Consider the following 13,305-nt stretch of genomic DNA (forward strand, 5'->3'; position numbering starts at 1 on the left):
CAGAATGTCTACCAGGCTTTTATTCTGTCATATTTTGGTAAATTATGACTTAAGAATTGGAGGCCGAAAATTCTTGAACATTTTTTTACCGCTTTTGACTCATAATCCCAGACACAAATGCACCGCTAGGGAGTAAACCGAAACTCTGCTGCGAGAAAAACTTGTCTTCTACAAGTCTGAGAAGAGTGAAAATGTCAGCTGATCAGTCACTGGATGCTGAAAAGGAAGGGGCAGTACCTTTACTTAAAAGTACAGCACTTGACTGGTTAGTCATTTGCAGGATGACATGAGAAACACATCTATAGTAAGTATAGTCTGTAGTGCACACCTTTATTTTGATGAAAGAAGGGAATATATGTAAGGGACACGGGGTGCGGTTTTATCTCTGATAACAGTAGGAAGGCCCCAAAATGTTAGAGAATACCTGGGATTTTTCTATTCATGCAATTGTTTTCTTCCTTTTCTTCTACTGATAGTACCGAACACAAACCTGAACAGATTCAGTCTGTTTATCTGAGTCTTCTGCTTGTTTTTCTGTAACACAAGAAGCAAACGCTTCAAATTGGCTAAAGTCTGCAAAGTTTGGTTGTTCTGGAATTTGCTGAGGAGATGTACTGGAAAGAGGTGCAAGGCCATCTGAATCCACGCGGTGCACATGTGAGCACGAAGTCTGGAAATTAGGAGAATAACACAGTCATTATATATTTGCGAAGCAACAGCATGATGCACAGTGATGTGATCAGCAGTCAGCTCTGTAGTATGGAGATTACCTGAGTAGGAAGTGGGCGAGGAGGGACAGCAGGAGGGTGTGTAACTGCTGCAGTCTGTGGCTGACCTGTCATTACAAAGGGCATGATTACTTTGCATTCATAGCAACTCGGATGAAAAACTTGCAGAACTCTATAATAACAAGCTGCTGACAATTAATAAAGAATGCAACAGATTCAAGGCTGAGTAGGTTAGTAGTTATTTTGCAGAATCACCAACAACAGCCACTGAGCACATGTGATGGAGTTGAGTCTAAGCAGGTGGCTGAGTAGGGTAGTTTGTCATCAGCAATAGCCATTGCATACCAAGTCTCAGAGTAGAATTAGCCAAGCAACCACAATAGACTGAAAGCCTGGTAAGCACCATCTTACATGCTGTATGAATGCTATGACACAGGAATCTGCGCAGCTGGCAATAGATTATGCAATAACATATGAGCCATAAATGATGCCAACCCCTTTCTCTCTCTCACTAGAAGTGAAAAACTGTCACTAAACTGGTGTCTATGCCATTATCACTTGATTAAAGGACTGCCGAGTTGAACTTACCTGGGGCTTTTAATGGTCCCCTGTAGACATCCTGTGCCCATGCAGCCAGTCACCGATGCTCCGGTCGTCGCCGCCGGTTCACTTCTGCACCTGCGCAGTGGCGTCCTCACTCCTGCTGAAGTCAGTGTGAGCGAGGATGCGCAGGCGCAATGGGTTTGCGATACTTAACCACTTGCCGACTGCCCACTGCACATTGGCGGCGGCAAAGTGGCAGCCCCAGGACCACGTAACGCACATTGGCGTTGGGTCCTGGGACTCTTCCGGGCCAGGGATCATGCACGCGCATCTGCCGGCATTAGGCTCCGCCCACCCGCGACGTCATCCCGACGGCCATACGGAAGCGCCGGCAGGATGTTAACCCCCGATCTGCCGCATACAAAGCGTATAATACGCTTTGTATTGTATACAAAGCGTATTATACAGGCTGGCTCCTGCCCTGGTGGTCCCAGTGTCCGAGGGGCCACCAGGGCAGGCTGCAGCCACCCTAGTCTGTACCCAAACACACTGATCTGCAACCCCCCCTGCCCCCTGATCGCCCACAGCACCCCTCAGACCCCCCCCCCCCTGCCCACCCCCCAGACCACTGTTTGCACCCAATCACCCCCCTCATCACCCATCAATCACTCCCTGTCACTATCTGTCAACGCTATTTTTTTTTTTTTTAAGTCCCTAAACTGCCCCCTGGGGACTTCTGATCACCCCCCCGACCCCTCAGATTCTCCCCAGACCCCCCCCCCCCCCCCCCCCGTGTACTTTATGCATCTATCCCCCTTGATCACCTGTCAATCACCCATCACTCACCCCCTGTCACTGCCACCCATCAATCAGCCCCTAAACTGCCCCTTGTGGACAATCTGATCACCCACCCACACCATTAGATCGCCTGCTGACCTGACGTCAGATCACCTCCCAAGTGCACTGTTTACGTCTGTTCTCTCATTTAAACGCCCACTAATTACCCATCAATCACCCCCTGTCACTGCTACCCATCAGATTAGACCCCTATCTGCCCCTAGGCCCTAGGGCATCACCTGCCCACACCCTCAGACCCCAGCCCTGATCACCTTGCCAGTGCATTGCTTGCATCGATTCCCCCCACTAATCACACCTTGAGACACCCATCAATCACCTCCTGTCACCACCTGTCACCCCCTAACACACCTACCCATCAAATCAGGCCCTAATTTGCCCCGTGTGGGCTCCTGATCACTCAGCCAAACCCTCAGATCCCCCTCAAGCCCCCTTCCGATCACCTCCCCAGTGCATTGATTGCATCTATTTTCCCCTCTAACCACCCTGAGACACCCATTAATCGCCTCCTGTCACCTCCCTAGCACTCCTATCCACCTATCCATCAGATCAGGCCCAATACAACCTGTCATGTAAGAGGCCACCCTGCTTATGACCGGTTCCACAAAATTCCCCCCTCATAGACCACCTGCCATCAAAATTTGCAGATGCTTATACCCCTGAACAGTCATTTTGAGACATTTGGTTTCCAGACTACTCACGGTTTTGGGCCCGTAAAATGCCAGGGCAGTATAGGAACTCCACAAGTGACCCCTTTTTAGAAAAAAAGACACCCCAAGGTATTCTGTTAGGCGTATGAAGCGTTCATAGATTTTATTTTTTGTCAAAAGTTAGCGGAAATTGATTTTTATTGTTTTTTCACAAAGTTTCATTTTTCACTAACTTGTGACAAAAAATAAAATCTTCTATGAACTCACCATACACCTAACGGAATACCTTGGGGTGTTTTCTTTCTAAAATGGGGTCACTTGTGGCGTTCCTATACTGCTCTGGCATTTTATGGGCCCTAAACCGTGAGGAGTAGTCTAGAAAACAAATGCCTCAAAATGACCTGTGAATAGGACGTTGGACCCCTCAGCGCACCTAGGCTGCAAAAAAGTGTCACATGTATCACCGTACTCAGGAGAAGTAGTATAATGTGTTTTGGGGTGTATTTTTACACATACCCATGCTGGGTGGGAGAAATCTCTCTGTAAATGGACAATTGTGTGTAAAAAAAAAATCTAAAATTTGTCATTTACAGAGATATTTCTCCCACCCAGCATGGGTATATGTATAAATACACCACAAAACACATTATACTACTTCTCCCGAGTACGGCAATACCACATGTGTGGCACTTTTTTGCAGCCTAACTGTGCTAAGGGGCCCAAAGTCCAATGAGTAGCTTTAGGATTTCACAGGTCATTTTGAGACATTTGGGTTCAAGACTACTCCTCACGGTTTAGGGCCCCTAAAATGCCAGGGCAGTATAGGAACCCCACAGGAGACCCCATTTTAGAAAGAAGACACCCCAAGGTATTCTGTTAGGTGTATGACGAGTTCATAGAAGATTTTATTTTTTGTCACAAGTTAGCGGAAATTGATTTGTATTGTTTTTTTTTTTCAAAAGTGTCAATTTCCGCTAACTTGTGACAAAAAAAAAAAAATCTATGAACTCACCATACTCCTAACAGAATACCTTGGGTGTCTTCTTTCTAAAATGGGGTCACTTGTGGGGTTCCTATACTGCCCTGGCATTTTAGGGGCCCTAAACCGTGAGGAGTAGTCTAGAATCCAAATGCCTCAAAATGACCTGTGAATAGGACTTTAGGCCCCCTTAGCGCACCTAGGTTGCAAAAAAGTGTCACACATGGTATCGCCGTACTCAGAAGAAGTAGTATAATGTGTTTTGGGGTGTATTTTTACACATACCCATGCTGGGTGGGAGAAATCTCTCTGTAAATGGACAATTGTGTGTAAATGACAATTTTTTGATGTTTTTTACAGAGATATTTCTCCCACCCAGCATGGGTATGTGTAAAAATACACCACAAAACACATTATACTACTTCTCCTGAGTACAGCGGTACCACGTGTGGCACTTTTTTGCAGCCTAACTGCGCTAAGGGGCCCAAAGTCCAATGAGTACCTTTAGGATTTCACAGGTCATTTTGCAACATTTGGTTTCAAGACTACTCCTCACGGTTTAGGGCCCCTAAAATGCCAGGGCAGTATAGGCACCCCACAAATGACCCCATTTTAGAAAGAAGACACCCAAAGGTATTCCGTTAGGAGTATGGTGAGTTCATAGAAGATTTTATTTTTTGTCACAAGTTAGCGGAAAATGACACTTTGTGAATAAAATCAATTTCCGCTTACTTGTGACAAAGAATAAAATCTTCTATGAACTCACCATACTCCTAACGGAATACCTTGGGGTGTCTTCTTTCTTAAATGGGGTCATTTGTGGGGTTCCTATACTGCCCTGGCATTTTAGGGGCCCTAAACCGTGAGGAGTAGTCTTGAAACCAAATGTTGCAAAATGACCTGTGAAATCCTAAAGGTACTCATTGGACTTTGGGCCCCTTACCGCAGTTAGGGTGCAAAAAAGTGCCACACATGTGGTATCGCCGTACTCAGGAGAAGTAGTATAATGTGTTTTGGGGTGTATTTTTACACATACCCATGCCGAGTGGGAGAAATATCTCTGTAAATGGAGAATTGTGTATAAAAAATAAAATAAAAAAATTGTCATGTACAGAGATATTTCTCCCACCCCGCATGGGTATGTGTAAAAATACACCCCAAAACACATTATGCTACTTCTCCTGAGTACGGTAATACCACATGTGTGGCACTTTTTTGCAGCCTAACTGCTAAGAGGCCCTAAGTTCAATGAGCACCTTTAGGCTTTACAGGGGTGCTTACAATTTAGCAACCCCCAAAATGCCAGGACAGTAAACACACCCCACAAATGATGCCATTTTGGAAAGTAGACACTTCATGGTATTCAGAGAGGAGCATAGTGAGTCTGTGGCAGATTTCATTTTTTTTTTGTTGCAAGTTAGAAGAAATGGAAACTTTTTTTTTTGTCACAAAGTGTCATTTTCCGCTAACTTGTGACAAAAAATAAAATCTTCTATGAACTCACCATGCCTCTCAGTGAATACTTTGGGATGTCTTCTTTCCAAAATGGGGTCATTTGGGGGGTATTTATACTATCCTGGAATTTTAGCCCCTCATGAAACATGACAGGTGGTCAGAATAGTCAGAGATGCTTGAAAATGGGAAAATTTACTTTTTGCACCATAGTTTGTAAACGCTATAACTTTTACCCAAACCAATAAATATACACTGAACTGTTTATTATTATCAAAGACATGTAGCAGAAAAACTTTCGCGCTCAAATGTATAGGAAATTTTACTTTATTTGAAAAATGTCAGCACAGAAAGTTAAAAAAGTCTTTTTTTGACAAAATTCATGTCTTTTTTGATGACTATAATAAAAACAAAAAATCGCAGCAGCAATCAAATAGCACCAAAAGAAAGCTGTATTAGTGACAAGAAAAGGAGGTAAAATTCATTTAGGTGGTAGGTTGTATGACCGAGCAATAAACCGTTAAAGCTGCAGTGGTCTGAATGGTAAAAAAAAGGCTCTGGTCCTTAACCTGCTGGGCGGTCTGGACGAGCTCAGCTCGTCCAGTACCGCCGGAGCCTGCCGCTCAGGCCCTGCTGGGCCGATTTGGCTCAAATAAAGTGCAGCACACGCAGCCGGCACTTTGCCAGCCGCGTGTGCTGCCTGATCGCCGCCGCTCTGCGGCGATTCGCCGCGAGCAGCGGCGAAAGAGGGTCCCCCCAGCCGCCTGAGCCCAGCGTAGCCGGAACAAAAAGTTCCGGCCAGCGCTAAGGGCTGGATCGGAGGCGGCTGACGTCAGGACGTCGGCTGACGTCGATGACGTCACTCCGCTCGTCGCTATGGCGACGATATAAGCAAAACAAGGAAGGCCGCTCATTGCGGCCTTCCTTGTTTATTCTGGGCGCCGGAGGCGATCGGAAGAACGCCTCCGGAGCGCCCTCTAGTGGGCTTTCATGCAGCCAACTTTCAGTTGGCTGCATGAAATAGTTTTTTTTTTATTCAAAAAAAACCCTCCCGCAGCCTGCCTGGCGATCTTAATAGAACGCCAGGCAGGTTAAAGAGAATCTGTAACATCAGAAACATCCCCTGGGGGGTACTCACCTCGGGTGGGGGAAGCCTCCGGATCCTAATGAGGCTTCCCACGCCGTCCTCTGTCCCACGGGGGTCTCGCTGCAGCCCTCCGAACAGTCGGCGACAGACCCGACTGTAAATTCAATATTTACCTTTGCTGGCTCCAGCGGGGGCGCTGTGGCTGCTCTCTGCTCCAAAGTAGACGGAAATACCCGATCTCAGTCGGGTACGCTCTACTGCGCAGGCGCCGGAAACTTGCTTCCGCCACGCGAGGTGAGTACCCCCCAGGGGACGTTTTGACGTTACAGATCCTCTTTAAGGGGTTTTATGACTGCAGTCCTTAAGTGGTTAAGTCGCAAATTCCGGAAGTTAACCGGCGGCAGTGACCGGAGCATCGGTGAGTGGCTGTGTGGGCACAGGACGTGTGCGGGGGACCATTAAAAGCCCCAGGTTAGTTCAACTCTTTTTTTCCACCTAGCCCCCTACAGTATTCCTTTAAGCTACGTACTCAACAACCGACGAGTCCAGCGATGTTCCCTTGATGATGGGGGTCAAGCAACGCCTCTTCCGGCTTGTGATGTCACGTAATGCTACACGACGAGAACAAACAGAAGTAAGTGATCACGGTACTTTGCGCTTAGTCATCGGGATCTTAAAGATCCGATCCGCCGAGTCCGTCGCATAATGATGTGCAACTGCCGCTCAGGGGGAGGCAACATAGTTTAACATGCTTTTGTTAAGCGATGTTGCCCAATGTCGGGTACCATCGCTGGAAATATCGTGCCGTGGGTATGGGCCTTTAGAGATAGTGACATTTAGCTAGAGGCAGCTAAGTGAGGAGGGAAGAGGTAGGTGTTATTGTGACTCAGGACCATCACAGGTATTACACAGGCAGTTGGGCATAGGTTCACTTTGAGAATAGGTAAACTGTGCAGTCCAGTCATGGTTTCGACAGTGGCTGGTTCATTCATCCTTTATAGTTTACACATTAGGTATATGTATTGCTGCAATACTCTGATACACAAAATGAATCATCTTGTCACTATGTTGGCTGTCATTATCTTCAGAACTAAATGACTTACTGAATCACAATCATTAAACCTCAATCAGTACAGGTTAAGTTAATATAATTTCATTGTGTGCATTCTGGTTCCAGATTTGGAAAAAAAATTGCCAAAAAGGTAAAAATAACATATATATTTTTTAAAAGGGGGGATAGCAATGGTGGCCCTGGGGCCGATTGGAGGAGTCAGCAGCATTGGAAGCAGGCGAAGTGGACGTGGCGACCAGCCTATTGAGAACAGACAGTGTCTGTTCTCACGGGTGTACATTTTTCCAGCAGTTCCAGAAAAAGCAGCAAGACTCTGTATTCAGTTTACTGCAATGCAACAAACAGATCAGCTTTTCTCAACAGGTGGAAGTGGATTCTATTCTTAAAGAGGAACTCCAGTGAAAATAATGTAATAAAAAAGTGCTTCATTTTTACAATAAAAACAAGGAACACCAAGAGCATCAATAGTGTAATATGTACTAGTAAATGGTTACTAGATAGAGTAAATATTAATATTCACAAACCAGGGTTACCATTAGGCAACCACTGTAAAAGCAGGTGGGAAGATTTTCCTGACCCCACTCAGGAATAAGAAGTCGCTCTCTGTAGACGAGAAAAAGGGGGTTCAACCCTCCACCCAGGGTGGACTCAATATTATGCAGGAGTACAGAGGCGCCAAAAGGATAAAAGGAAGCTAAATGAGCTTAAAAAAACCAAATGCTTGATAAATAGAGGTAGTGGTGGACTTACCTCCTCCAAGTAGACACACTACGACTGTAGTAAAGACAGTCAATATATCAGGAGCATTAGCATATGTGGTCAGTAGAAGAGCCAGACAGAGGTGCCTGGCTCTTCTACTGACCACATATGCTATTGCTCCGTTGTTATTGCCTGATGAGGCGGGATCAAACCTGCGAAACGCGTTGCATATTTGGATTTCATAAACAAAATATATTGACTGTCTTTACTACAGTCGTTGTGTGTCTACTTGGAGGAGGCAAGTCCACCACTACCACCTCTATTTACCAAGAATTTGGGTTTTTAACCCTCTGGGCGATACAACTACATCACCCAGGAGGGGGCGCAGCACTTTTTTTACATTTTTTTTTTTTTTAAATCATGTAGCTAGCTTAGCGCTGGCTACATGATAGCCGCTGTTCAGCGGCATCCACCCACCCCCTCCGATTGCCTCCGGAGGGGTGCTGCGCGGCACGGCGGGTAGCGGCGGAGATCGGAAGTCACACGCAGCTAGCAAAGTGCAAAAATTATGCAAATCGGCCCACCAGGGCCTGAGAAACCCTCCTGCGCGACATACCCCGAGCTCAGCTCGGGATTATTGCCCAGGAGGTTAAGCTCATTTAGCTTCCTTTTATCCTTCTGGCGCCTCTGTTCTCCTGCATTCATTTTTACAATAATTATGTACAAATGATTTAGTCAGTGTTTGCCCATTGTAAAATCTTTTAAATCCCTGATTTACATTCTGAGATTTATTACATGGTGACATTTTTACTGTTGGCAGGTGATGTAGCTGCTGCATGTTTTTTGGCAGTTCGAAACAGCTGTAAACAGCTATTTCCCACAATGCAGCAAGGTTCACAGACAGGAAACTGCCAGGAGTACGTACTCAGAATTTTTGTGGGAGGGGTTTCACCGCAATATCAGCCATACAGCCCCCCCTGATGGTCTGTTTGTGAAAAGGAATAGATTTCTCATGTACAAGGGGTATCAGCTACTGATTGGGATAAAGTTCAATTCTTGGTCGGAGTTTCTCTTTAACATTAGGATCCTGCGCTGAGTGGAGCTTAAAATGCTGTTGAAAAGTCTACCTGACAAAATAGAGTGCAAGTGATTAGGGAGGCTGGCTGGAATCTTACTATTTTGGCAGTTAAACTGCTGTTCAGGGAATGCTGTTGAAAACAAAGAAAACTGAGAATCCACATGAGGAGATGGACTGGCCCAAAACCGGTCTGTTCTGTCAGATGTTAACTGCCTACTTTTTTCACAATAGTGGTCCTTAACGTAGCAAACCACAAGAACAGTGTAAAACTTATACACATAATCCCTTCAGTCGGATAATAAATTAAAGGTTTTATAATTTATATGTACAGGATACCCATTCATCCACAAACTATAACAAATTAAACATTTAATAGAAACCCCCCCCCCCCCAAAGAACACCACTGAAATACACTTAATGGTAACAACAAGCAAATAAGCAAACACCATGGCTATTTGTACTGGACAGTGTGCAGCACAGCTTACTGACTAGGTTTAGAGGTTTTTACTGTAAAAAGATGATGCTTAGCTCAGGAAGATGAGTGACGGGTACAATAGCACACACTGTAATGCATTACTGTGACACTGATTTAGAAAAGCGAAATACGAGCTGAATGGAGCAGGCAGTCTCCTCACCTGCTGCGCTTCCAAACGTCCTGTTCATGTCTAGGGAAGAGGAGCGTGAATGTGAGGCATGGGGCCTTGGTGGAGGAGGAGGTGGTGCTGCATTGTCCGGAGATGCTCCTGACTGCGACCTAAAATATAAGCAACAGTATATCAGGTATAGATCTAACATTTAGTAACACATTCAGTACACCAGGAACTAACCATTCCGGTTTCAATAATTTTTATCAAATTTTAAAATTATTAAGTCATATTAGTGACATTTGCTATTAATATAGTTTTAACATTAAATATAAGCATACAATCATAACTTGACTTTGTTAATACAGTAAGATCGAATAGTAAATTCTTGATCATCAAAGAATTATATAGTATATGATAGTTATATCTTAAATTCTTTTCCAAGTGCAGCAACCTGTGTGTAAAAACTAGCTGTCAATTTTATATTTAACATAATAAATGATAATTGCACCTCAATATCCAGTATCAGCTAGAGGCTGTTGCCTTGTTGCATCACAGCTTATATTTTGTCCGATACTATAAAGGTCCACTCAACCTGGAAAATGGGGGATTAAAACCACCCTGATTAGATTCCAGGGAATTGATCTGAAGCTTCTAAGTAAACTGTGATGAGGTTATAAATGTGTATCAGATATGAGGATTCCTATAGTCTATAGGAACTAACCATTCCAATCAGCTCTTCAGATTTCCTTCCAAGCAATTTTACATGTTCCAAACAAATTCTCAAATAGGCTGAAAAACGGTTCTTCTCCTATAAATGGTATCAATGCCAGTCAAACAATTAACAGCGCTGAAGGGGCTGAAGGATTTACAAACTGCACAACGCTCCTTTGTATTAATCAAGTCATCTGGTTAAATTACAGAGTAGGTGGAACAGCCTTTAAAAGAGCCAGGTTGCTAGAGAAACCACAGTATAATAGGGCGTTGGTTGAATATCCGATAGGACACAGGTAGGGAAATCATGTCAACATCTGACTGTGAGGCAACACCTGTTTACTGACTACAAATTCAGGGACTTTCTTTTAACTTCTGCAATGTTTCTAGTGATGGTTAAGTGATAGCTGCCATTACATGCATATTTACCACTGAAAAGTCCTTGGTCATATCCTTAGTATAGATAGGCAGTATATAATTGTGAGGCAATATAATGTTAAGGCATGGTTGCTTCATATATGGAAATGTACTTGCGTTACCAGAAGAAAGAGGCAGATAGCGACTGGCAGTAACACAATATTTCTCAAAGCGTTTAAAAGGCTAAATAAGATTTTATGCTTGAAGTGCATTACACATTGACAGCATTCCAGTCATTGCAGGGTTTATAGCAATCGTGTACATGTAGGAAATTCAAGCACATGAAATGAACGTTTTATCTGAAACATCTCTTTGTGCACAAAACACAATGTCATAAAACATTAACCCACTGATAGCTACCTCTGTCTTGTAACTACATTGCCAATCTCTTCTGGATCAGAGTTAAAGGAGTCTGAACTGCTGTATCCATCAGCTGCAATAAGATTAAAAACATTAAATAAGTCTTAATGGCAAATATAAAAAAGTCTACAGATGCAGTCCAGCATATTGGTACCCCCCTACTTTTTGTTTTCAAATAGATTTTCCGCATTTTTTGGACCAGAAGACTTTTTCCCCTCCAAAAGTAGGGATAAAAAGTCAGTGTGTCTTATGGTCCGAAGATGTCCTCCATAAAGCCTCATCTACACGTGTAGATGAGGCTCCGATCTGGCGGCTCGATTAGCCGCCGAATCGCCTCTTCCGCGTCCCCACTCGCCGGATTCGATACCCGCTTGTCCCCGCGTCGCGCATCTTCCGCTCGATTCCCTGCCATTGTCCCCTCGCGGGGAACGAGCAGGGAATCTGCGGTAGCAAGATCCGAGCTGTCGGATATTATCAATCGAGCCGCATAAGCGGCTCGATTGATAACACACATCGGTGCCTCATCTACGCTTGTAGATGAGGCTTAAAAAAAACCCCTCAGCCTTCCATTGCAGCCCTGTGTCTCTGGTGTCCTCCTGTCTCCCCTCTAGCTGGTGTCCCCTGTGTCTCGCTGGCCCTGTTCCATCCTGTGTCCCAGCTGCTCCCGGTACCTCTCTGGCACAGGGGGGCAGCTGGGACACAGAAGGGCACAGGGGGCTAGAGAGGACACAGGGCAGGATGTGAGATACAGAAGGAGACAGGGGACACCAGCCAGAGGGGAGACAGGGGGGCAGATAGTACACCGAGGACACAGGAGAATGCATGGGGACAAAATAATTGGGGAAAACCATCTACAAGATCCCCCTGGACCATAGACACACCAGGTTAAATATATATACCGTATTTCCCCTGGTGTTTGACCTCTAAACCTGGGTGCGTCTTATAGTCCGAAAAATACAGTACTTGCCTGACAGCTGGTGCTCTAAAAGTGTTTTCTTTTTATGTATCAACCGTAGTCTCAGAATTTTGCAGGGAAAGGAAATTTATTGCAGGAAAAAAGCCTTCTCTGAAATTCCTTCTCAGTTTAAAATCAGTAGCTGTAACACTCCTGAGTTCACAATGAGCATGTTAAATGGGGAGGATCATTTTGCAGGACCAGCTGTCTGTCTGGGGCCTCTGTGAGAGCTGTGGAGAGGTGAGGTGATGGAGGCATCCACTGCACCATAAGCATATTAATCTTAAAGAGACTCTGTAACAAAATTTTCAGCCTTATTTCTTCTATCCTATAAGTTCCTATACCTGTTCTAATGTGGTCTGTCTTACTGCAGCCTTTCCTAGTTGCACAGTGGCTGTATTATCTCTGTTATATAATCTAATCTTTCCTCTGACGGCTTTGTTGGGCTCAGGCAAGAATGTGCTGCTCTGCTTGTTATAGGCAGAAGCTATACACCACGCTTCCTGCAGGCTCTGTGCGAGTCTCCGACTGAGCTCCTCTCAGCCTATCACATGCCATGTCTTGTTTGTAAACACTGCCTAAAACTGGCAAATACAAGCCAGGATTGCAGCAAGGAGTGGCAGAAATAACACAGAGGGGCCCAGGAGAACATAATTAATAGAATGGTATGCTTTTTATCGTAAGGATTTTAGAGTACAGATTTTCTTTAACCTCCTTGCCAGTTTTCCCTGAGCTCGGGGTAGAAAAAAGAAGCCGTTAGCGGTGATCCCAAGCTCAGGTCAGGGTAGGCAGTGCAGCGCTTTACCTTCAGTTTTGGAGTCCCGCGGACGATCGCGCTGCGCAGCGGGACTCCAGCCTCTCTCCCCGGCAGTGTGGGGTCTTTCCCTGGCCGCCGGGATCCCCATGTCCCCGCTATTCTTCCGGGGACCCGGCAGCCAATCGGAGCGGCGGCGTGACGCCATCGGGGGCGGGGCTAATATTTAAAACGAACTTCTCTATATCAGAGAAATATAGAGAAGTTCGTTGATTTGTATATTAGCGCCATCTTGTGGTCAAAGTGAAAACTGCAGCGCTGGAGCCCAGGAAGGTACATTTTTTATTCTGCTGCAGATCTCCCTGCCAGAATGATTTT

At 45.0% G+C, this 13,305-nt stretch overlaps 1 protein-coding gene across 4 annotated transcripts in view; it reads right to left on the reverse strand.

Annotated features, from left to right (window-relative positions):
• REPS1 (RALBP1 associated Eps domain containing 1) overlaps window positions 1-13,305 on the reverse strand; it is a 150,464-nt gene that overhangs the window by 31,924 nt on the left and 105,235 nt on the right. For all 4 annotated transcript variants that reach the window (XM_068231680.1, XM_068231681.1, XM_068231682.1 and 1 more), the window contains 4 exons: window positions 11,219-11,291; window positions 9,779-9,897; window positions 771-835; window positions 491-670 (listed from right to left, as the gene is read on the reverse strand). In XM_068231680.1, coding sequence (XP_068087781.1) covers window positions 491-670; window positions 771-835; window positions 9,779-9,897; window positions 11,219-11,291 — 437 coding nt within the window. The remainder of the gene's footprint in view (window positions 1-490; window positions 671-770; window positions 836-9,778; window positions 9,898-11,218; window positions 11,292-13,305) is intronic.

This window comes from Hyperolius riggenbachi, chromosome 4, assembly GCF_040937935.1.
Source record: "Hyperolius riggenbachi isolate aHypRig1 chromosome 4, aHypRig1.pri, whole genome shotgun sequence".
In the NCBI taxonomy this organism is placed as follows: Eukaryota; Metazoa; Chordata; class Amphibia; order Anura; family Hyperoliidae; genus Hyperolius; species Hyperolius riggenbachi.